Here is a 26,650-nt window from a genome sequence, read left to right on the forward strand (position 1 = left end):
ATGTTGCTCTTCTCAAGCTCTTCTACCCTTTGGGGAACATGTTTCCAATCCGTCATTCCACTCATAAAAATACTGCTGTTAGTAGGCATCGCAAATGCCATACAAATTGAACAGGTTTACACATAGCTTTGATTGTATGACAGCCATTTTCGATTGGTACCGTCTTTAAAACAGAAAACCCTCTGTACCACAGAATTTTTGGATTCCTGCATAGGGTAGAAACAATGTTTAGGTCATCTGACTTTGGTCTCTTGAAATAATCAAAAGTTGGTCTAACCTTCCCTGGCTCCCTCTTCCACTGAAACGGACCTATCATCAACCTGGATATGAATAAAATAATATAAAAGGCCCAATTTTGAAAAACTAAAAACACAGCCCCACTATTTCATATCAAGTGATTGAATGACAAACACACAATTTTTTTGTGTGACTTCACTCGCCATTCACACCGTGAGTTTCAATGCATTGTCTAGAAAGAGGGGAAGTGGTATTAACCGGTGGCGATGAGGATCATAGTTAGCAAATCACTGTTACCATATTCTCCCGCACAAAATATGAATTTGAGAGGGAAAGGACTTGATTGGTTTTACAATATGTACACTATTTGCAACCAAAGTTGGCGAAATCTAGGGATCCAGAGCGTTGCTAGGCGTCAAATTGAGTTTTTCCGCTATCCGGTTTTAACACCCAGTTACTGAACGTCTTTACCTCAATTTCTTCTGGTACATTTACACAGCAGTAGCTGACCAATAGTATTTGCATTTCACTCAAATTCGGATATAACATGTTGTATTTGGAACACATTTAGTGCAGCCGAAACGGTAGATATGTGCCCATCTTTGGCTTCGCTGTCCTCTGTCTACTCTTTCACCCGCAAACCGGGTTGTGCCATCTTCCTCTTGCCGGTCTAGCACTTCAATGTTAGCGTCCGTGTCAATAGTACTACTACCACCGAATAAGTCGGTTCGTTTTTTTACATTCACTTGCATTTGAGTGAAGACTTGACTCGTCTCTTAAAACCTGTTATGGCTGCAAGGGGCAGTATTGAGTAGCCAGTTAAATCGTGCCCATTTCAAACGGCCTCGTACTCAATTCTTGCTCGTACAATATGCATATTATTATTACTATTGGATAGAAAACACTCTCTAGTTTCTAAAACCGTTTGAATTATTTCTCTGAGTGAAACAGAAGTCATTCTGCAGCACACTTCCTGACCAGGAAGTGGAATGTCAGAAATCGATGCTTTGTTCAACTTCCTGCCTATACATGGGCATGATACGTAAGAGTCTACATACACTTCATACACCTTCCCCTGGTTGTCAAGAGGCGGTGAGAGAAAAAATTTCGTGTTTATCTTGGTCTGAGGTGGAATTAAAGCTCTTTGTTTGACGTGACCGTCCACTTCCTGTTTCTGGAGCGCGCGAAAGAGGACATGGATTTGCCTTCTGTTTTGCTCTCGTTATGGACGACTAACACCTCCGTCTTAGATTTTATTTGATACATGTGACCATATCATCGTAAAGTATGTTTTTTCAATATAGTTTAATCAGATTATTTAAATTTTTTCGGGAGTTTTGCCGTGTTCCGTTCTCTGACTTTGTTGATGTTGGAGAGATCCGTAGCACTTGGCAAGTGCCCATGCTAAATGAAGAGGGAAATTTGCCGTTCCAGATCCAAACAACGACTGTTCTGGACAAAGGACACCTTGTCCAACATTCTGACGGATTCTGACGGAAACATTTTATGATGCTATTTCTAATATCTGTCGTGCATGTGAACTGGTCGTCGGCGCCCAAGTGTTTCTGGCTATTGTGGCTATGCTAATATAACGCTACATTTTGTTTTCGCTGTAAAACATTTAATAAATCGGAAATATTGTCTGGAATCACAAGATGCCTGTCTTTCAATTGCTGTACACTATGTATTTTTCAGAAGTGTTTTATGATGAGTAATTAGGTATTTGACGTTGGTGTCTGTAAATATTATGGCTGCTTTCGGTGCAATTTCTGACTGTAGCTGCAATGTAAACTATGATTTATACCTGAAATATGCAAATTTTTCGAACAAAACATATGCTATACAATAAATATGTTATCAGACTGTCATCTGATTAAGTTGTTTCTTGGTTAGTGGCTATTTATATCTTTATTTGGTCGAATTTGTGATAGCTACTGATGGAGTAAAAAACTGATGGAGTAAGAAAAGTGGTGTCTTTTGCTAACGTGGTTAGCTAATAGATTTACATATTTTGTCTTCCCTGTAAAACATTTTAAAAATCGGACATGTTGGCTTGATTCACAAGATGTGTACCTTTCATATGCTGTATTGGACTTGTTAATGTGTGAAAGTTAAATATTTAAAAAAAATATCTTTTGAATTTCGCGCCCTGCACTTGAGCTGGATGTTGTCATAAGTGTACCGGTGTCGGGCTGCACCCCAAACAGGTTAACTTCTCAGCCCCACCCTCACATTATTCACTCTGCTTTTCCATTTTCAAATCGTACCTAGTTTGAGCTGTCAGTGTCAACGTGAGCGAGACAAAAGGGGCGTGGCTAAGGTTTGCATAGACGTTCGTTTGGAATAGACCAACGGGCCCGTGTCGCTCAACCTTCTGCCAACTTTTTGACAAGTAGTATAAATATATATATATTTTTTAAATAAATCCGGCCCAGAGGATGACTTGCCCACCATAAATTCTCCTGGGGCTCAGTCCGCTACTGCTTGGTACCTAGCTAGTTTCATCTGGCTAGTGAGGATCGACCGGGTTGTGAAGCTAGCCACAATAAGGATAAGGCACAAGTGGAATTTGCTTAATGCCTTCAAAATAAAAGTATTGTAACGACCCTGGGTTTACAAGCGCGGATATCGACTCCGCCGCAGGAGCATGCTTTTGGGGCACAGTCGATGGCGCGCTGGACTTCGGGCTAGAAGGTCGATGGTTCGAGGCCTGCTTCCTGCCCGTTTCATTACAGTATGTAATTGACAGTAATGCAAATAGTAAAATTATGCCATACTTTTAATTTGAAGGCTAACCGCAAAGTCCACTATTGCGTCTAATCCTTATTGTGGCTAGCTTCACAGATGGGTCCGACCACCATTAATCAAATAAGAAATATCTTGTAAATTAGGGTTATTTTAGATGACACCTAGCTATATAGTTGCTAACTAAAGCTACTGTAACAGATGTAGTTTTGCTGTGTTTTTGGGAAAGAACATTGTTTGCATCAAATCCATCAGCTTGCTAGCTTTTTTTACGACCAGCACTGTTCAGAGCTTGAGGAAGGGCAGGTGCGCGCGAGAACTTTACCAGCATCATAGCATACGTATCGATGAATCGTTGCGACATGAAATACGAGTGATAATTTACGTAGTTACACTAATGAACGTGTTAAATTATGTGACGTGCAGTCAGTCAAGATCCTGATTGCGTGTCAAATAACACTTGTTGACCAAAGACCCAAACAGCGTCCCATAGAAGTCCTGTTTGAGGATGAAACGACTACGAAACAGCACAGCAAGTAAGTGAAAGAAATAGGTTTTGATTATGTTTAACTTGTAACGGGGACATACAAATGCCAAGAAAATACTTTTTTTGGTTAGTATGGTGTGTGTAACCTTTAACTAGGCAATTCAGTTAAGAACAATTTCTTATTTACAATGACAGCCCAGATGATGCTGGGCCAATTGTTCGTTGCAATATGGGATTCCCAATCACGGCCGGATGTGATACAGCCTGGATTCGAACAAGGGACTGTAGTGACGCCTCTTGCACTGAGATGCAGTGCCTCAGACCGCTGCATCTGTGTTTTAACTATACTAGAACACTTAACTGCCCAATTTTAAAATAGGTATCGTTTTTTGGCAAGGAAAATATCAGTAAAAAAATGTAATATCAGTGCATCACTACATGGGACAGGAGTTAACATGGCGAGGGATGTGATTCACTAAGGTTGGCCACCAATACTTCTTGGAGATGGATTGAGTAGTACGAGTAAAACCTGGATATCCAGCGACAACGTCACTCCTTGCGGGTGGTTCTGGTTGCCTAGAAAAGAGACAGTTCCTGATGAAATTGTCAATGCTCTGCCTTGACATATAGTTGGTTGGCCAGGAGACGTTCCAGGACTACTCGGATGTGAGCCGCCAAGGTAGCCGAGCAGACCAGGATGTCGTGGATATAGACAACCACCTGGCGTCCGAGCATGTCCCGGAACACCTCGTTGACGAATGCCTGAAAGCCGTCTTCCATTCATCCCCCTCCCGGATGCGGATGAGATTGTATGCACTCCGCAGGTCCAATTTGGTAAAGAACCAGGCCCCGCAGAGCTGTTCGATAGCTACCGGCACCAACGGGATAGTATTGGTACTTGGTGATCTCATTCAGTACTCAAATCAATACACAGGTGTAATCCTCCACCACACAGCAGCAGGAGAGGTGGACGTGTGGATGAAACCTTGGTGGATCGCTTCACAGATGTAATCCTCCATGGCCTAAGCCACAGACAGGATAGATGCGTCTGCGCAGAGTCCGCAAGCAAGTCAATGGCACAGTCACAGGGACGATGAGGGAGACAGGTGGTGCGGGTTTTGGAAAAAACCTCCCACAGGTCCTTGTATACCTCCAGGATGTTGGGCTAAAAGGCAACCACAGGACTCAACCGACATGGAACGGGAAAGCAGGTCCTCCAGCATTCGGGTGCCCAATACGTGATGGTCATCCTCATCCTTCACTAATGAAGGGAATGTTCTCATGATGGACTCCACGGTGAGGGGTCCCAGATCCTAGTAGATGCGCCGATCATCAAGGTCTTGAACTGGAAACAGAGGAGAACGGGTATGAGGTGACATTCAGAGAGGGACTGTAGTCAATAAAGATCCTGGGCACCGGAATCCACTAGCACTGTATTTTTAAAATACATTTTTATTTAACTAGGAAAGTCAGTTCAGAACAAATACTTATTTTCAATGACGACCTACACTGGGCCAATTGTGTGCCACCCTATGGGACTCCCAATCACGGCAGGTTGAGATACAGCCTGGATTCAAGCCTCTGGCACTGAGATGCAGTGCCTTAGACCGCTGCGCCACTCGGGAGCCCTCTAGAAACAGTACATGAGGGACAGCCAACTTGTGGGATTGACACAAAAAAAAGGGGTTTGGTAGAAAGCGATAAATGGAATACTCACACCTGCCCCAGGAGGTGGAAGAGCACACGTTCGTCCCTCTGCTCTCGTGGATCCCGAGTTGGGACGTACCGGACACTGTTGAAGCTCCCCTTAACGACAATAGGGACAAAGCCCAAGCGGTTGCCGTCTGCATCACTAAGCCGCGGGGGAGGCGTGTGACCACTACCTCCAAGGGTTCAGGCTCTGATACAGAGTGGTCACTGAAGGAAGGACAGAAGCAATGGCACCGATGCTCCCGAAGTTAGTTATCCAGACTGATGGCTATTGCAACGAGTGCATCCAAGGAGGTTGTCTTCCCGACATGCAAGTTCCGTCTGGACCTCCTCATACAGTCCTCTTCTGAAAAGCATACGGAGCGCCGGCTCATTCCATCTGCTGAATGCTGCTACTGTCTGAAAGGTGAGCGTGTACTCAGCAGCGGTCTGGGCATCCCACCATAGTCGGAGTGAAGGTTCCTCTGAACAGTGCCATGAACCCCTCATAAGAAGCCAGCGCAACTTCTCTCCCAGATGGCCGTAGCCTACACCCACCCAGTAAGCAGAGAAATAACAGTGGCAACCGTCGACCTCTGTGGTGGGGGCTCCCATCTGGTGCGCAAAATAGAGGGAGCACTGGAGTAGGAAGCCACAGCATTTAGATGGGGGGTTCTGCCATTTGTCAGGGAGGGACAAACAGGCATCGCTGACCTGGGCAGACTGTTGGATGGGCTGGTGTGCTGGCTCAACTGGTGGTACAGTATCCTCCGCTAGTATCCTCAGGTATGTTTGAGATGTTGAAGACCACAAAGAACCTCATCCATAGCTGTCCCCAGTTGCACCAGCTGGTCATGGTGTTGACAAAAAAAGAAGAGAAGAAGAAGAGAAGAAGAGAAGACATGACAATGCTTTTTGGCCCTAAACAGAGAGTACACAGTGGCATAATACCTGACCACTGTGACTGATCCAAAATTAAGGAAATCTTTGATTATGTGCAAGAGACACTTATATTCCTCATTACACAGACCCACAAAGAGTTTGAAAACAAATCTAATTTTGATAAACTCCCATATCTATTGTGTGAAATACCAGCGTGCAATCACAGCAGCAAGATTTGTGACCTGTTGCCACAAGAAAAGGACAACCAGTGAAGAACAAACCCCATTGTAAATACAACCTATGTTTGTTTATCTATTTCATTTGCTTAGGCAATGTAAACAAATGTTTCCCATTCCAATAAAGGCCTTAAATTGAAATTGAATTGAAAGAGCACAGGGGTTCCAACTGACTCAAACAGTTGAATTTGAGATGAGGAAGACTGTTTCAGGCCAACCAGAGTTACTCCTAACAATACAATGCTTATCTTTATAGAAAATATTATGATCGAAAATTAACTAATTAGCCTCTTGAATGTCTATAACTGTATACCAGACAAAGTGACCATCTCACATAAAGAAATGCATGTCGATGTCTGCTTATTTATATCTAGCTCTCTGGGGTTAGGCCTAAGCTTATCTTCTTTCAAATAGGCTATATATAGGCTATACATTAAAATGTAATATTATACAGTGGACACCGAAGCCCTGATACATGTAGTGCTCAAATCCCTAACAGCTGAACCGGAAGGTGCAAAATTATTGTTTTAGGAAAGTAGCATAAAAACAATAACAAATAGGCTATAACGTTTTGCATCGATACACAAGGAATAGTATTTTGGTAATTTGTTATAGGCTGTTTTTAACGACACTTAAATGTGGCTCATTTGGCCAAAATCTTCCCTGTCACGTCCGGCGCTAAAATTTCCTAAACGAAACTCTGAAATATTGTTTTTAAGAAGATTTTACAATATTCGCATGAAAATCTGTCGCCAATTGGATGGAAACCTAGCTAGTGCACTAATCCAGTGTCACTTTGACCATGTATGCACATCATGGCTCACCAGCAGCCCCAAACATCTCAAGAATAAGCTACCAGCCAAACAAGCTTGTAAGAATTGTATGTTAACTCCTTTGATACTCATCTGGAGGTTGAGCATTTTTTCATCTATATCTGTAATTTGTCTGTATCTATGTAATTGTATATGTATTTATGTTAAAAATAGGGACCACAATGGAAATAAATCCCCGACTATATTGTGCAATACCGGTCACTTTTACAAATCTTTGTGTATATGTATTTTTTTTAACTGTCAAATCAATCAATCAATCCAAACTGTGCAGCAGCTAAAAGGTTATGCTAGATCAGCGTCCAGTGTTTTAGTAGAAAACGTGTTCTCTTTGAGATTAAAGCTTTTTATAAATCATTATAGCACATATGACAACCATAAGGACCATTATTGTATATTGTATACACCGTTTGGATGAGGACCAGGATCCTATGGCCCAGACCCAGTTTGGAAAACGCTACGTTGTATAATCATGAACTTATATGTATTCATGTTTTCTGTAAAACATATAGAAATAGCGATACATGTAGATTATAAATACATTGCTTACTTTAAAGCAAAATTGACCCTTTGTAAGCTAGCTATTTCTTGCACTGCAAAAAAGCTATCGGTTTTGTGGCACCCAGCTATGTTCCTGTGTTCAACTAGTAATGCCTGATGAGCTGTGGCTGGTCTGGCCAGCTGGCTAATGTTTTGGAGAACATAGCTAATAGCTAGCCTAGCTACACTGCTAGCTTGTTAACCACAGTTGGTCAACACAATATAAAACATCGGAGAAAATAGACCAGAATTATACGAGATAGTTTCAGGTGCTAGTAAAAGTCGAATATATGTAACTTGCTAAGTCGACAAGAACATCCAACCGTAGCAGTGGGAAAAGGTAGGGACATGGTCGAGTATCGCTAACGTTAGCTAGTTATGTTAGGCCAATGCAATGCCTTGATGGGGTTGGTTGTCAACGCCAGCTCTTGCTTGTGTTGGACAAACGCTGGCATGTTAGCTAGCTAGTTTATTGGGAGACGGGTAGCTACAGATTGTAACACAAGATAATGTGATTTAACCAAAAAATATATTGGTAGTTAGATGCCTGGTTGTACAAAACGTTGTCATATTTTTCAACTAATAACCAACCTGTTATTGTCGATACTATCTTCGTCTTCCAGTATAATGGCCCACATTTGTTGGGTTAAATCACATTATCTGGTTTTACAATCTGGAGACAGGTAGTTAACTATCATTTTTAAGTTTCATGACAGCCTGTTTTGGTTGTGGTTCTCTGTATTTCGGGTGTTCTGGCTGAACCCACACCACCACAGTTGTTTTGCCATTAACGTTATGTTATAATTGTGTAAAACTAAAAGATTTTCATTATTCATGCCACTTATGGCAACGTTTTCATCAGCACCTCATGGCTGTTAACAAATGAGAACTGCAGTGATTAGGTAACTAATAATAAACAATTATTTTTAGCTAGCTAGTTAGCTACAAACATGGTTATGTCATCAACTGCTGGATTTGGCAAGGTAAAGGTGTAGACTACAAGCTAGCCACAGACACACTTTCATATGGCTTTTGCTTAGACCCTTTGGTGACTGAGCCCAACAAACACCAGTGTGAAGGAGAGGAATGAAGGTCTGATCTTTGAGATGACTGTCTACCCAAATAATTCGGTGCGGATCTTATCTGCCCGGGAGCGTGGGGCCCGTGGTCTTGGCTCCCAGCGCCTCCTGCAGCAGCTTGTTGAGGAGAAGACCCGGCGGATGAAATGGCAGAGTCAGGTAAGGAGCATCCTTTGCGAGGCATGGATGGAAATCGTGCAATGTAACAAGTTTAACTGACATGAGTGGGCACTGTTTTGATGTGCTCTTATTTTATTTTCCTCAGAAAGTGGAGTTGCCGGACAGCCCTCGTTCTACCTTCCTGTTGGCTTTTAGCCCGGACAGGTCAGAATGTCATCCTATAAAATGTTGTATACATTTTTTGTCTGGAGGAAGTAGAAAGACACCAAGACTGGAAGATTGTATGTTAACTGTTAATGTTTTCCTTTCATATAGGACCTTAATTGCCTCCACTCATGTCAACCACAACATTTATATCACCGAGATTAAGACAGGGAAGTGTGTTCACTCTCTGGTGGGCCATCGCCGCACTCCTTGGTGTCTGACCTTTCACCCTACCATCCCTGGTTTGGTGGCTTCGGGATGTCTGGATGGAGAGGTTCGCATCTGGGACCTGCATGTGAGTGGCTGTCATCTTCTCATGCAAAGGAACCTCAGGGACTACATGTGCTACCATAGACTTAATTAGACGACTCATCTTTGGGAGATTCTCCTAGACTCCTCCGTCCTCCTCTCCTCCGTGAACTGGAAACCGATATGTGGTTGAGGACGGTGTCAATTAATTAGTAGGCGAATGGAGGAGTTTGCTCACTTCCTTGATACACAAGAGTATTCCACTCAGCAGCTAGTGCAGAAGTGTTTTAAAATCCACCACACCCCCTTTGAATCAGCTGTTTTCTCGAAGGAGAAAGCATGCACACATTTAAAAAGGATACGCCACTTATTTAATCTTCAAAATGTCTTCCACAACTAGCTGTATTTGTTATTTTGGGATTTCACCCCTGTAAATGTAATTTGCCTTATGGAGTGGGGAGTCTCATTTCATACAAGCTCATTTGTTTCTTCTCTTTGCCTCCACTCCTCGATTACCTTTTACATTTTTCAAAAGCAGGACAGAGGAGTTGAGCAAAGCCAATTGAGAATCTCTAATTTTATCTGTCCCATTATGGCACCTGTAAGAGCATGTGCAGCGCCATTGAGGCCATCTCCATTTTGAAGTAGTCTATTTTCATATTTTTTGTGTGTTTGAAAATAGCATACAACGTATATTGGTGTTTTACGGCCACCTGCAGTGCAGGAGTCCTGACCCAAATCTTGTCATTCATTTATTGTGGCCACAAGATGACGGTGATACAGCTTAAAGCCATTTACAAACCAGGTAACCCAATTTGAAGAAGAAGCCTCTGAATGAAGAAGAATGCTTTGAGCATTGGCTGATCACTCCCAGCCCATATGAATCCTCATCCTGTTGACTACTTTAAAGTGGTGGAAGCCCTCTATAGAGTACCACAATATGAGTCATAATACCCATAAAACCTAGAGGTCAAACAGGAAAATGGGTCCAATTTTTTTATTTTCTCCATTACTTCATTTTTCCTATAGGGGATTTTAGAAACACTTAAAATAAGGGATGTTTTGTTTAGGCTTTCCCCGGTGTGATGTTTTGATAACTAAATCTCTCAAAGACAAAGTCACTTGTATCAATATATTGGCCTGTATTTATCCCCCAAAAATGTAATACTAATGTGGCTATCATAAAGAACTACAAATGGCATGATGATCTGGATTAGACTGCCGAATCGAGGCAAAGGTAAGAATCTCTGGATTAACTATCTAATGTTAGCTAAATGTAGTAATGAATAAATTGGTAAGATTTCTTTCAATTGACAATTCTGTGAACTGTCTTGTGCAAGTTTTAAGTTGTTATAATACATGTTAGCAAAGGTGTCAGCTAGAGATAATGTGCAGAAACTTGCAGGGATTTGTAGTTTTGCATGATGTCTACTTTGATGCTAATTAGCATTTTCGAATCTGAGCATAAATGGAGCAGAATATATTGATAGAAGTTACCTTGTCTGAGAGAGATTGTCTGAGAGAGATTGTCTGAGAGAGATTGTCTGAGAGATTCTCTGAGAGAGATTTACACGGTTATCAAAATATCACACTAGGGTAAGCCTACACGAATCATAGCCCTTTAAGTGTTTCTAAAATTCCCTATGGGAAAAATTAATGATGGAAAAACTTTAAGAACCATTTCCCTGTTTGACTACTAGGTTTTATGGGTACTATGACACCTCCACTGTGGGGCTCTATGGCAGTGTCCATGCAAAAAGGGGTTATATCCAACTAGAGATCTCTAACTATCTCTGTGTGGTGCTGGTGTAGGTAACATGTCCTCTCTTGCATCACAAGTTTTATAATTTACCAATCGATTTCTGTGCATTCTTTTAAAAATAGTTGGATGACATTCTGGGTTTTTGTGCATGTGCATAATATTGACACTAATCTTCTTTTGAACATTGTGTGGCCCCTGTGATGCCCAGGGTGGCAGTGAGAGCTGGTTCACTGAGAGCAATGTGGCCATTGCCTCCCTGGCCTTTCACCCTACTGCCCAGCTCCTTCTCATAGCAACAAACAATGAGGTTCACTTCTGGGACTGGAGTAGGAGGGAGCCATTTGCCCTGGTCAAGACTGCCAGCGAGACAGAGAGAGTCAGGTCTGACAAAAAGCTCCACCTTCTCGATCTCCCTATCATTTCCACAGTGTTCGATTATTTGACTTGTTGAAACTTTGCTGCAATATCTGAATTTGGAAACCGAGTCAAAGCCAAACGTAGCCAATGACACATGCAAATGCTCTGTTGCAGACTGGTGAGGTTTGACCCACTGGGTCATTACCTGTTGACTGCTATAGTGAATCCCTCTAACCAACAGGTGAGACTGTTTAATACTTTACATTATTTGAGGTCAGTTGTGTCATATCAAGAACATTGTGTTCCTGTTGTGTGCTTTTCAGCAGAGTGATGATGACTCTGAGGTCCCCATGGATAGCGTGGAGATGCCCCACTTTCGCCATCGATCCTTCCTACAGTCCCAACCGGTCCGCCGTACCCCCATTCTCCACAACTTCCTGCACATCCTGTCATCGAGGAACTCCGGCTCACAGTCTGAGGAACAGCATCCTCCTGCACCCGCTGCCAATAGTGCTGCTGAGTCTCCTAGTCTTCCCTCTGGACGTTATTCTGCCCTGCAGAATCGCTCCCGACCCCCCTACCAGGGTTGTGTGCAACACCTTGGTATGGTTTGCTTCTGCAGTCGGTGCTCTGCCACCCGAGCCCCTTCACCATCTGGGGAGGACCCCTCTGACCCTGAGAGCCTGGAGGCCCAGTCTCATGCCTCCACCTTCTCCTCTGCTCGCACTGAGCCCCGACAGCCCTCTGAGCCTCGCTCCTCACACCGTCCCTCTGCCTTCAGCAGTGTGTACGGCAGTGCTAGAGGACACTCTTTACGCACTCCGTCTTCAGGCCTTGGCCAGCGCAGCATCCCAGGCCTTATAACCAACCAGGGCCACCAGCAGCCAGGCCGGGAGTGCTCTGGGCGACTGGCGGGGGCAGACTGGATGGGCAGTATGCTCAACATGCGGCCTGAGCGTAGTGGGGGTCTTGGGGTATCTCCACCCAGGACTAATGCATCCTCTGTCAACCTGCTGTCTGTGCTGAGGCAGCAAGAGGGCTCCTTTCAGTCGCCTGTCTACACCTCTGCCACAGAGGGAGGAAGCTTTCCCCCAGCAGTAGTGAGCCCTCACACCAGTGGAAACAGCTCTGTAGATGGACCCAGCACTAGTAGTGGACACCACTCTCTTGGGGAGGGAGGGAGCAACAGCCCCACTTCTATCCGTAACGTGCTGCAGTGCAACTTGAATCGCTACTTCATGGAGTATGATCGCATGCAGGAAATGGAGCAGTCAGGTGGTGCTGGTGGAGAGAGCAGCCAAGAGCAACAGACACGGGAGATGCTCAATAATAACATAGACTGTGAGCGGCCTGTCACCCCCCATTATCAGCCCCCCAACAGCAGTGATGGTGGTTCTGGTCCCTCCCGTGGCCATATGAACCGCTGCAGGGTCTGCCACAACCTGTTCACGTTTAACCAAGGTACGCAGCGCTGGGAGCGCACCGGTCAGACCCCATCACAAGAGGGGAGCACCTCATGGCAGCCCCCAAGCCCCAACCCTGCCTTTCACACAATGAGGCAGACGGTGCTACATGTTCCCCAGACCTCTGACAGGAGACAGTTAGCACAGCCACAGGCCAGTGCTGATGAACCTGGAGGGGACACAGCCTTCCCTCACCGGGGAACCCCTAGCTCACAGAGAGAACAGGCGGTGGGGTTGGTGTATAACCAGGAGACAGGCCAGTGGGAGAGAGTTTACCGACCGTCTGCCAGTCCAAGTCCAGCGGTGAATGTACCACAAGAGGCCTTAAACCAAGAAATGCCTGACGAAAACCACGATGACGATTACCTGAGAAGGTGAGAGAATCAGGTGTTAAGTTCTGTGTTATTGATATTTTGTGCAATTTGTGAAATGAAAAATATAATTGATAGCATAGCTTTTTCCAATATGCTGGAAGTAGCATGAATGGCCTGATGGCTGAACTCTGACTTTGAGGCAGTACCAGATGCAACATTCAACACATCTTATAAGCTTCCAAGTCTGCCCTACCACAAGACGTACACATCATCCCAAGTCACCCCATGCTTGTCATTAGTCTAATCATACAGGCAGACTTTGCATGTCTTGCTTTTGTGCTCATTCAACTGTGCATCTCACATCAGTATCCCAGATTATTATTTTTTTGATTATATCCCTTAATATGGTAATATTTCCCCCTCGTTTTAAATGCTTTTTTTTTTTTTTTTTTTTTTTTGGATATAAGGCGTTTTCCAAACTTGTGCAGTCATTAGGGCATTTTTTTTGGTAAGTATGTTGGACAATTAAAGTATGCTGTACCAGTCAAAAGTTTGGACACACCTTCTCATCCAAGGCTATTTCTTTATTTGTACTATTTTCTACAGTGGAGAATAATAGTGAAGACATCAAAACTATGAAACAACACACATGGAATCATGTAGTAACCAGAAAAGTGTTAAACAAATAAAAATATATTTTAGATTTTAGATTCTTCAATGTAGCCACCTTGATGTCAGCTTTGCACCCGTTTGGCGTTCTCTCAACCAGCTTCACCTGGAATGCTTTTCCAACAGTCTTGAAGGAGTGCCCACATATGCTGAGCACTTGTTCGCTGCTTTTCCTTTACTCTGGGCTCCAACTCATCCCAAACCATCTCAATTGGGTTGAGGTTGGGTGAATGTGGAGGCCAGGTCATCTGATGCAGCACTCAATTACTCTTCTTCTTGGTCAAATAGCCCTTACACAGCCTGGAGGTCTGTTGGGTCATTGTCCTGTTGAAAAACAAATGATAGTCCCACTAAGCGCAAACCAGATGGGATGACGTATTGCTGCATAATGCTGTGGTAGCCATGCTGGTTAACTGTGCCTTGAATAAAAAAACACTGACAGTATCACCAGCAAAGCACGATCACACCATCACCTCCATGCTTCACATTGGGAACCACACATGCCGAGATCTTCTGTTCACCTACTCTGCGTCTCACAAAGACATGGCGGTTGAAACCAAAAATCTCAAAATTGGACTCATCAGACTCATCAGACCAAAGGACAGATTTCCACCAGTCTGATGTCCATTGGTCGTGTTTCTTGGCCCAAGCAAGTCTCTTGTTCTTATTGTTGTCCTTTAGTAGTGGTTTCTTTGCAGAAATTCGACCATGAAGGCCTGATTCACGCAGCTCCTCTGAACAGGGGATGTTGAGATGTGTCTCTTACTTGAACTATGTGAAGCATTTATTTGGCCTGCAATTTCTGAGGCTGGTAACTCTAATGAACGTATCCTCTGCAGCAGAGGTAACTCTGGGTCTTCCTTTCCTGTGGCGGTCCTCATGAGAGCTAGTTTAATCATAGCGCTTGATGGTTTGAGCGACTAATGATGGACTGTCATTTCTCTTTGGTTATTTGAGCTGTTCTTGCCATAACATGAACTTGGTCTTTTACCAAATAGGGCTATCTTCTGTATACCCCCTACCTTGTCACAACACAGTTGATTGGCTTATAGAAGGAAATAAATCCCACAAATTAACTTTTAACAAGGCACACCTGTTAATTGAAACACATTCCAGGTGACTACCTCATGAAGCTGGTTGAGAGAATGCCAAGAGTGTGCAAAGCTGTCATCAGGGCAAAGGGTGGCTACTTTGAAGAATCTCAAATATACCATATATTTTGATTTGTTTAACACTTTTTTGGGGGGGGGGGGGGGGTTATTACATGAGTCCATATGTTATGTCATAGTTTTGATGTCTAAACTATTATTATACAATGTAGAAAATAGTCTAAATAAATGAATGTGTAGGTGTCCAAACTTTTGACTGGTACTGTGTGTATGAATTTACTTCTGCCAAAATGCCTTTAGTGAAGTTATTACACCGAAGGCCATTGGGCTAAGTTTTTGCAAATTGAATACCATTCAAAAAGCCTACAAAAGTTCAAAAACTACAAGGTCGACAATGTGTCGCTTTTCATACAGTTTTTTTGCGTAGAGCTTTCTTTTGGCTGATTGTGATACTTAACAAGTGGGAAGCTCGGACCTCATCTTTCCACAAGTTTCCAAGTTGGAAATGTCACAGTTGTATTGAATGCAGCATTACCCTCAATCTCGTTAATGCTGAGTTCCAAGCAGGGACGCATCGGGTCCCATTTTTACAGTCTTTGGTATGACTTGGCCGGGGATCGACTTCCCATTGTTCCAATCAAATGGTGGACGGACACAAGCTAATTTGTAATGGACCTGTAGAAGCAGGACTGTCTCCGTGTTGCTTCTCAGTTTTACACTTGGTGGCAGTATGGTACTGACTAGATATTTAGAGATGATTGCCCAGACAGCTCTGCCTCTCCTGTGGCAACTACCATTGACAACTTTCTAGAATAGGAGTAGTTAGACACAGGCTATTAGGATTGGTTTGGGAATTAGCATAGGTATTTGCTGTGAACACTTATAAAAGCTATTTAATGAGCAAGTCATTTTATTTGTATTTGCACAAACTATGAGGATATGAAGGGCTCTGCAAAACACGACACAAACTGAATTCTTCCGCTGCTCTATTGTTCGCAACATAATTCAGTCTTTGACTGGTTTTATCTTCATTGATGGCAGTGAAGTATTAAAGACATTGACAAATTTTCGAAATGCCACTTTACCCATGTGTGCGCTGGCCCAACCCATCAGTTTCTGGAACCAATCAGATGGTCTAGAATGGATTTCCATTCTACAAATCGTCTGGAAGGTACTCAGATCCAGACTCATTGCGGAGAAGAAACTAATGTCCTTGGGCGTGGCGTTTTGGTGGAGCAAGGAGTTTGAGTAGCCAGGCAAGAAAGTAATGCCTATTTTAGGAAACAGTGAAATATTTGATATCTTAATATTTGCATAACATTTAGCTACAGTCATTGAAAACACACACGGTAATTGTTTTTTTTCCCCTCTCATTTTCCTTCTCGCTTCAATCCCAATCCATCCCCTGTGCCCTGGAAGGTTGCAATTAGCCTCTGTTTCAAGGGCAGTGTTGTGAACTTTAACAATGTGAAGTTGCCCTTCCTGCTCAACCCCTCATTATCTAGCCTAATACTGGGGCTTGTTGTGTGGAGAGCTCTCCAGCATCCTGAGGGTGCTGCTCTACTTTGTCTGACACGAGGCCAAAGCATTGGGTTTAATCTGTAGGCCGTCAAGAAGCGTCTGGAAAGCAAATGACCAAACTGAAGTTTGGTTCTCTGTTTTGTTCACGTCTCTTTTAGATTCCAGTCTAACTCAAAGACTCACAGCTGCAGGTTACCCTAAATGGAATATGTTCAAGGTTTTATGTGACTATATTAATGATATTTGAGCTTTAGGCTACTTTGTGTTGTTGAGCCTACATGGGCACAATGGGTTCTTTCTTGTGTCCACATTCTGAAGTCAACCTTCTTTGGGCAAGGCATTGATATAGCAGATTTAAAAGTGATTTAACAAAATGAATAGGCCTAGGCTTATATTAGGCTGCATTTATTGCAGTAATTGCTTTTTCAATGAGGTGTTGGCTACTGTATTCTTAGACATTTTCTGACTTGTTTTGAGGACAAAAGACTAGAGCAGTTGAGGTTATAATCTAACAATTCAATATTTAGTGCTTTTTTTGCATACCAAACTTTCTTCAAAGCCACAAAAGTATAAAGGCCATTTGTTATATTAGTTGCCTCACCATCCTCTGTATAGGAATGGCATTCAAGTCCCGGCTCAGTAAAAGACTGGACTAATTTAATGGGTTGTTAGACAGGGCTGTGACATTTCACATCACTATCATTTTTTTAACTTGATGTGCTGCCGATAATGGGCAAATTAATGTCCCTTAGGAATTGAATGAGTCTTTTTAATGACTAAAATGGGGGTTATAAAAGACTATCCTCCAATGAGCAAGCTGGCGAGGATGTAAATAAATGTGAATCTCAAGGAAGGGAATGCTTTCAGTTATTCCAGTAATTTGGCAATTGTATCCCTCACGGTAATGAGCACGTTGTTTTGTGACTTTGGGGTAAGGATTATGGCAGGAGGGTGGGAACTGCATGTTCTGTCTCATTAACATGTCAACCACACAATCATTTACAAACTTGTTTTAATGTTGACAATGTTGGGCTAGCTCTCCAGCCAATCACTTGAAATAGTCTGCACTGCATATGTGCTATTTTAAAACACCTTTTGAATCCAACAATATATATATATATATATTTTAAACTTTGCATTCTAAATCTGAATAAATGATTGCCGCCTTTCCATATTTGGAGTCACTTTTTGTCTTAAGGGACACAAAAATGTCAAATTCAAGATTGAAATTGTCACGTCGTGTCTCCGTTGCCACACACACGTCCCTGAGCTTTTCTATATTCACTCTATTTCAAACGTTTCAGCTTTAATGGCCTGAATAACACCCTAAAGCCAATCTTTCCCTATGAAACATCCAGTTTCATCCAAACTCCAAACTGAAAAATAAGAACTGGACTGCAGAATGCAAGTGGCGAATTGAAATGTTGGCATTGTTCATGGTCTTTGCAACATCCCTAGTGTGGGAATACTGGGTCTTGATACAGGTTCAGTGCGTCGTCACATGTTTTATTGCTGCCATTATCAAGCATAGTTGATCGGGCTGTTCAGCTGTAGTGCAATGACTCCCATTGTAAATCTATCCCCCAAATCAGCTGTCCCTGGACACAGGTGGTTATAATGAAGAGCTAGGAGACATTCGTATCCATTGAGGAACCTGATATGTAAGGCTCTCTGGTGTGTGTTTTCATTGGGGAGGTATTCATTCTCTTAATTATACCTCTGAAAAGTAATGAGATAGGAGAGAAACATTGTTTGGTTGCGTCACTCACAGAAATGGATCATTTTTTTCACTGGAAAGCGGTTTAGACTAGTTGGTGATAATGAATATGGAAAATATTTGAGCTGCTCATTAAACAACAGGTACAACAACTTTGTGGTGTTTTCATTAGTGGACATGAAAATCTAACCATCCCTTTTGCTCGGTTTCATAGGAGGCTTTTGGAGTCATCTCTTATGTCGCAGTCTCGATATGACATATCTGGCTCCCGGGACCATCCTATTTATCCAGATCCTGCCAGGTGAGTCTTGTGGTCAGTGCTATTGATGTCTTACTTGTAATACGTAATTTATGAGAATACAAAAAATGTCCACCAAGCATACTAGATTAGCATATAGCACACACAACAAGGACCAACAATAATTTGCCACTTCGATAAATGGGGGTGTAAAACATAGTCGATTTGCCCTCAGGTGGTTTGAGTAAAAATAAATCGAAACTGCAGAAATTATATTGGACCTAAATTTATACAGTCTCTTCATTTTGTCTTCTGTCTAACAATCACTGAACATAAGGGATACCGTCAGGGAGCATTGACAATTGTAAAAACAATGGATAGAGCACCATTTTATGGCAAATATTGATGCCAAGGAAATATGAGACATTTTCAGTTCGGACCTCGGTGTAGTGCTCTAACAGGTGCAGACATGCTAGCAAACAAATGGTAAATGGTCCCACTATCAACATCATCATTTCACTAGCCTCATAGAGAACCAGGCTTCCCTAATCCTGAAGTCTGGCCTAAATTAGCTAAAAGGGGGTGGAGACTTGGTCTAAATCTGATGCCTCACAACACGTCAAACCAATCCAATGCCTTGCTTTGGTTGAGCTGAAGAAGCAGCACTCCCTCAACAGTCATGTGGGGAGGGTTCTTGGAATGTAACGTCCAATAAAAATGGAGCTACTGGAAGCCAGCGGACCATTCAAACCGTTTCGGCTAATACAAAATTCTTCAGACCTCCAAAGGAGGCGTGACGAGAACAAAATGTTTGGAGGACTAACATTTCACTAACCTGTGCACACTTGTCTCTGTGGTTCTCAGTCAACAGTATGTCATAGCATTGACATTATATACTGTAAGACAAACTAGACAGTTTAGCTTCAAGCATATGATGCTTACATGAACTCTTGTCAAAGGTAATTTCCCTTTAACATCTGCCAGTAGGCCAACCGTGTAGCATATATTAACTTATTCTAATGCATGCTGTTCTTTGAAATCCATTATCACTGCTATAAATGGAATTGTAACTGGTCGTCGTTAAATATAAATGGAACTAGGACATGGTGTTTTCATGGTAATACATTTTTATTCATTGCAGCCCCACACAAGTTGTGATGTTTCTTAGACCTTTGAGCGAAGTGGTGACGTTATTAACATCTATCTGTGTCTTACCTTTCTGATACTGCCTTGCTGAAGAGTGATTCATTACACCGGGTCTGCTCTGAGCCTAGAGGTTTTGAATTTAGTGTCTGGGATTGAATGCCAGCTGACCTCCAAGGTGGTGCCTTGTGAGGTGGATAGTAGGGCCTAGTCCTCTCAGTAAAAACACATTCAACTAGGGACAGAGCTGCTCCGCTTAGAACCAAGGTGCTATATAGAAAATCAATGTGTGACCCAGAGCAGGGACATAATGATCAGTACAGCCAATTTTTGTAGAGAGTGGACAATTGACTACTCACTCTCTGTCGTCATTTGCTTTGACCTTTGATCTTAAACGCCTATCTAGTGGCGAGGATAGCGCCGACACTTCCCTCTCACCTCGTTATTCTCTCTCTCTCATGTATTTATTTCAACTTTATTTAGTCAGGGTGGAGTCCCATTTAAGACCAACGTGTCTTTTACAAGGGAGCCATGCATGACTAACGCTTACACAATCAAGTCAGCATAGGCGCATAGAAAATACAGAACCTTCAAAAACACAATCATAAAAAAACAACCACATTCCTCAGTTAAGAGGTCCTCAACCAACAATCAGAATTTCCCAAAAGGCATATTCAGACTGAATATAAGGATCCGTTAAAGGTTTTCTACTTTGAAAATCCAAATCTAGTTCCTCTTCCATTTTAATATCCTCAAACATTCAAGAGTAAGAAGTAGCCTAGGCCTATCTGCAAGAGTAACAGTTACAAATAGTTCCCACATGAAAACATTTCCCATGTGTTCTGCCCATGAACATTTTCTTACATGCTGTCAACCATTCAATACATTGCATTGAGACCGCTGAAGTATCTGAGGTGAAAATGGGTCCTTTTTATGGCCAGTTCCTAGAAAGCCTTTTCTAGGGAATTACAAAAAATAATTTCCATTGAACATTGTGAGAAAGCTAGTGGGGCTTTGTAGGTGCTTTGTCATTTTGTAATTTGCCAGTATGGCTTGCATCCAGGACAGAACTACATTGAGAGTAGGTAGTGTCCAAACTCCGATATTCTCTGCTGGTAACCTGTTTCAGCGCTTGACAGTGTCTTTGATAGTGTTTCCTCGTGGACAGAAACAGATATTCATGGCCACTGCTGTTCACCTCCTGGAGTATTGGGAACTCCATTAAAAAAGAACACTATGTACCCTGTTACCTTCTCTTCCCATTGCATCCTGAACTCCAGAGTAGAGATTTATGATTTTAGTTTCTAAGATATCAAAAGATGCTGCCCTGTAATGGAACCTGCCTCCTTTATTTTGGACATTTTGGACATGTTTGTCCCCTGTCACATCAAATTCATAAAGCTTCAGTGGAATTGATGCCAGATCTGAAAAAAAACGAATTTGTAGAGTCAATTTAGTAGCACTTGTGATACTTGCGAGGTGTTGATTTATTTCCCTGTACTCGTTTTCATTTCCAAGCCAGAATTTTGCATTGTAATCCATTTGCTGACCCTCTGGGCATCATGCAATAACTTTTGATTAATGTTACTCAGGTTTTTCCACCTATAAACTCATTTGTGACATGAACAGCTATACAGAGATTGCATAGCAGGTTACACTATAACTTGAAGGAAAATGTACTTAATACCAAAGTATTGCATGCTCCTTGAGCCCTGGTAATACAGTACAATCACTGGGAAAGCTAGACTGAGGTGTGCACACAACTTGACTAGTGATAATTGCATGGATGGGTGTTGGTTTTGAAAAACCCTAAACCCTTATCTTCTGCGAGGTAAGTCATCTATTTATATTTGTGAAGTGTCAACATTGACTGTCCCAGACCACCTTGTCTGCTGTCAGCAGCAAAAACGAACATATTTACTTTACTGATTTAGCGATATCTCCTCATTCACCTCTTCTGACTCTTGAGCTTTGTTTACTCAAACCAACATTTTGGATTAAATCGAAATACTGTAGTCTGTGGCCCTAGCCTATAACGTTCCAGTTTAGGCTATTATGTATTTAACATCATACATTTTCCTTGATTTGGGTACTCCGACTAGGCTGTAGATATACAAGCTTTTCAGATTCCAAAACAATTTCCACACAATGTTCTCAGCTTAGCGAAGCCCGATGAAGACAATTGATAGGTTAGCATTTACACTTTACAAAAATGTCTACTAGATTTTTAAAAAGATTTTACAGAGTCTTTCAATCAGTCAATTGAAGTAAATTCATTAGGCCCTAATCTATGGATTACACATGACTGGGATATATATGCATCTGTTGGTCACAGATACCTTTTTAAAATAAAAAAGGGGACGTTGATCAGAACTATTCAGTATCTGGTGTAACCACCATTTGCCTCATGCAGTGCGACCTCTCCTTCGCATAAAGTTGATTAGGTTGTTGATTGTGGAATGTTGTCCCACTCCTCTTCAATGGCTGTGCGAAGTTGCTCGATATTGTTGAGAACTGGAACACGCTGTCGTACATGTCAATCCAGAGCATCGCGCACAGGCCATGGAAGAACTGGGATATTTTCAGCTTCCAGGAATTATGTAAAGATCCTTGTGACATGGGATCGTGCATTATCATGTTGAAATATGAGGTGTTGGCGGCCAGGTAGGCCAGTTGAGAACAAGTTCTCTTTTACAACTGAGACCTGGCCAAGATAAAGCAAAGCAGTGCGACAAAAACAACACAGAGTTACACATAAACAAACGTACAGTCAATAACACAAAAGAAAAGAAAAATAGAAAAATCTATGTAATGTGTGCAAATGTAAGGAGGTAGGCAATAGAAAAGCCCTAGAGGCGAAAATAATTACAATTTAGCATTAATACTGGAGTGATAGATGTGCAGGTGATGATGTGCAAGTAGAGCTACTGGTGTGCAAAAGAGCAAGAGGGTAAGTAATAATATGGGGACGAGGTAGTCGCGTGTGCTATTTACAGATACAGTGATCGGTAAGCTGCTCTGACAGCTGATGCTTCAAGTTAGAGAGGGAAATATAAGGCTTCAGTGATTTTTGAAATTCGTTCCAGTCATTGGCAGCAGAGAACTGGAAGGAAAGGCGGCCAAAGGAGTTGTTGGCTTTGGGGATGACCAGCGCAATATACCTGCTGGACCACGTGCTACGGGTGGGTGTTGCTATGGTGACCAGTGAGCTGAGATAAGGCAGGGCTTTACCCAGCCAACGAGAGCATACAGGTTGCAGTGGTGGGTAGTATATGGGGCTTTGGTGACAAAACGGATGGCACTATGATAGACTGCATCCAATTTGTTGAGTAGAGTGTTGGAGGCTATTTTGTAATTGACATCGCCGAAGTCAAGGATCGGTAGGATAGTCAGTTTTACGAGGGTATGTTTGGCAGCGTGAGTGAAGGAGTCTTTGTTGTGAAATAGGAAGCTGATTCTAGATTTAATTTTGGATTGGAGATGCTTAATGTGAGTCTGGAAGTAGAGTTTACAGTTCAGCCAGACACCTAGGTATTTGTACTTGTCCACATATTCTAGGTCAGAACCGTCCAGAGTAGTGATGCTAGTCGAGCGGGAGGGTGCGGGCAGCAAATGGTTGAAGAGCATGCACTTAGTTTTACTAGTATTTAAAAGCAGTTGGAGGCCATGGAAGAAGTGTTGTATGGCGTTGAAGCTCGTTTGGAGGTTTGTTAGCACAGAGTCCAAAGAAGGGCCAGATGTATACAGAATGGTGTCGTCTGCGTAGAGGTGGATCAGGGAATCACCCGCAGCAAGAGCGACATCATTGATATATACAGAGAAAAGTGTCGGCCCCAGAATTGAACCCTGTGGCACCCCCATAGAGACTGCCAGAGGTCCGGACAACAGGCCCTCCGATTTGTCACACTGAACTCTGTCTGAGAAGTAGTTGGTGAACCAGGCGAGGCAGTCATTTGAGAAGCCAAGGCTATTGAGTCTGCCAATAAGAATGCGGTGATTGACAGCGTCGAAAGCCTTGGCCAGGTCGATGAAGACAGCTGCACAGTACTGACTTTTGTCGATGGCGGTTATGATATCGTTTAGGACCTTGAGCGTGGTTGAGGTGCACCCATGACCAGCTCTGAAACCAGATTGCATAGTGGAGACGGTACGGTGGGATTCTAAATGGTCGGTGATCTGTTTGTTAACTTGGCTTTCGACGATTTTAGAAAGGCAGGGCAGGATGGATATAGGTCTGTAATAGTCTGGGTCTAGAGTGTCTCCCCCTTTGAAGAGGGGGATGACCGCGGCAGATTTCCAATCTTTGGGGATCTCAGACGATACGAAAGAGAGGCTAGTAATAGGGGTTGCAACCATTTCGGCGGCTAATTTTAGATAGAGGGGGTCCAGATTGTCTAGCCCAGCTGATTTGTAGGGATCCAGATTTTGCAGTTCTTTCAGAACATCATCTGTCTGGATCTGGGTAACGTAGAAGTGGGGGGGAGGTGTTGGGCAAGTTGCGGAAGGGGGTGCTGAGATGTTGGCCGGGGTAGGGGTAGCCAGGTGGAAAGCATGGCCAGCCGTGGAAAAATGCTTATTGAAATGATCGATTACGTGGATTTATCGGTGGTGACAGTGTTTCCTATCCTCAGTGCAGTGGGCAACTGGGAGGAGGTGCTCTTATTCTCCATGGACTTTACAGTGTCCCAGAACTTTTTGGAATTAGTGCTACAGGAAACAAATTTCTGTTAGGAAAGCAGAGGCTAGCTTTTTCAAACTGACTGTATATTGGTTCCTGACTTCCCTGAAAAGTTGCATATCGTGGGGGGATATTCGATGCTAATGCAGTACTCCACAGGATGTTTTTGTGCTGGTCAAGGGCAGTCAAGTCTGGGGTGAACCAAGGGCTATATCTGTTCTTAGTTCTACATTTGAATGGGGCATGCTTATTTAAGATGGAGAGGAAAGCACTTTTGAAGAGCAACCAGGCATTCTCTACTGACGGGATGAGGTCAATATCCTTCCAGGATACCTGGGCCAGGTCGATTAGAAAGGATGAGGGGTGGTTGTTTGACCGCGGACCCATTACGGACGCAGGCAATGAGGCAGTGATCGCTGAGATCCTAGTTGAAGACAGCAGAGGTGTATTTAGAGGGCAAGTTGGTCAGGATGATATCTAAGAGGGTGCCCATGGTTACGGATTTAGGGTTGTACCTGGTAGGTTCCTTGATAATTTGTGTGAGATTGAGGGCATCTAGCTTAGGTTGCAGGACGGCCGGGGTGTTAACCTCTCTGGGATATTCGGGACGCTAGCACCTCAACGACAGCCAGTGAAATTGCAGGGCGTCAAATTCAAAACAACAGAAATCCCATAATTAAAATTCCTCAAACATAGAAGTATTTTACACCATTTTAAAGATAAACTTGTTGTAAATCCAGCCACAGTGTCCGATTTCAAAAAGGCTTGATGACGAAAGCACACCAAACGGTTATGTTAGGTCAGCACCTAGTTACAGAAAAACACAGCCATTTTTCCAGCCAAAGAGAGGAGTCACAAAAAGCAGAAGTAGAGATAAAATGAATCACTAACTTTTGATCTTCATCAGATGACACTCATAGGACTTCATGTTACACAATACATGTATGTTTTGTTCGATGAAGTTCATATTTATATCCAAAAATCTTAGTTTACATTGGCGCGTTATGTACAGTAATGTTTTGCCTCCAAAACATCCGGGGATTTTGCAGAGAGCCACATCAATTTAGAGAAATAGTCATAATAAACATTGCTAAAAGATACAATTGTTATGCATGGAATAATAGATTAACTTATCCTTAATGCAACCGCTGTCAGATTTCAAAAAAACTTTTCGGAAAAAGCACACCATGCAATAATCTGAGTACGGCGCTCAGACACAAAAACAAGCCATACAGATACCCGCCATGTTGTGGAGTCAACAGAAGTCAGAAATAGCATTATAAATATTCACTTACCTTTGATGATCTTCATCAGAATGCACTCCCAGGAATCCCAGTTCCACAATAAATGTTTGTTTTGTTAGATAAAGTCCATCATTTATGTCCAAATACCTCCTTTTTGTTCACGCGTTTAGTACACAAATCCAAACTCAGGAGGCGCGGGCAAGTCCAGGCGAAAGTTCAGACGAAAAGTCATATTACAGTTCGTAGAAACATGTCAAACGAAATATAAAATCAATCTTTAGGATGTTTTTTTATCATAATCTTCAATAATGTTTCAGCCGGAGAATTCCTTCGTCTGTAGAAATGCAATGGAACGCAGCTAACTCTCACGGGAGCTGGCACTCTGTAAATTTAAAAAAAGAAAATGAGGCTGTCTGCTTATTAAGATTTTTATTTTTATTTACAATTTTACTTTTGATGCTTAAGTATATTTCCCAACCAGTGTTGGGAAAATTTACCCAATTGTCATACTTGAGTGAAAGTAAAGATGCTTTAATATAAAATGACTTGAGTGAAAGTCACCCAGTAAAATACTACTTGAGTAAAAGTCCAAGTATTTGCTTTTAAATATACTTAAGTATCAAAAGTACATGTAATTGATAAAATATACTTAAGCATCAAAAGTAAAATTGTAAATAATAAAAAAAATCTTAATAAGCAGACCAGACAGCCTCATTTTCTTTTTTTAAATTTACGGATAGCTAGGGCCAAGGTCTAACACTAACATATCATTTACAGAGGAAGCATGTGCTTATTGAGTCCGCCAGATCAGAGGCAGTAGGGATAACGAGGGAAGTTCTCTTAATAAGTGTGTGAATAAGACCATTTTCCTGTCCTTTTAGCATTCAAAATGTGTTCAATTACTTTTGGGTGTCAGGGAAAATATATGGAGTAAAAAGTACTTAAAGAAGATTAGGAATGTAGTGAAGTAAAAGTAGTCAAAAATAAAAATAGTAAAGTACAGATACTACTTAAGTAGTACTTTCAAGTATTTTTACTTAAGTGCTTTACACCACTGTTGGTTGTGAGGCCTAAAATAACGTTGGAGGCGGTTTATTGAACCACACTGTAACTATGGCCATCAGAGTTGAAGCATGG

General features: G+C 42.4%; 1 protein-coding gene across 1 annotated transcript in view; it reads left to right on the plus strand.

Moving 5' to 3' along the window:
* The first annotated feature begins 7,813 nt into the window (after positions 1-7,813).
* Positions 7,814-26,650, plus strand: part of ambra1a (autophagy/beclin-1 regulator 1a) — an 88,776-nt gene continuing 69,939 nt past the window's right edge. Inside the window, exons 1-8 of the mRNA XM_038990697.1 lie at positions 7,814-7,986; positions 8,687-8,884; positions 8,991-9,049; positions 9,161-9,344; positions 11,269-11,441; positions 11,592-11,658; positions 11,741-13,254; positions 18,425-18,511. Of these exons, the coding sequence (XP_038846625.1) occupies positions 8,753-8,884; positions 8,991-9,049; positions 9,161-9,344; positions 11,269-11,441; positions 11,592-11,658; positions 11,741-13,254; positions 18,425-18,511 (2,216 nt within the window). The 5' untranslated portion in view covers positions 7,814-7,986; positions 8,687-8,752. The remainder of the gene's footprint in view (positions 7,987-8,686; positions 8,885-8,990; positions 9,050-9,160; positions 9,345-11,268; positions 11,442-11,591; positions 11,659-11,740; positions 13,255-18,424; positions 18,512-26,650) is intronic.

The sequence above is a fragment of the Salvelinus namaycush genome, chromosome 1 (genome assembly GCF_016432855.1).
Source record: "Salvelinus namaycush isolate Seneca chromosome 1, SaNama_1.0, whole genome shotgun sequence".
Lineage (NCBI taxonomy): Eukaryota > Metazoa > Chordata > Actinopteri > Salmoniformes > Salmonidae > Salvelinus > Salvelinus namaycush.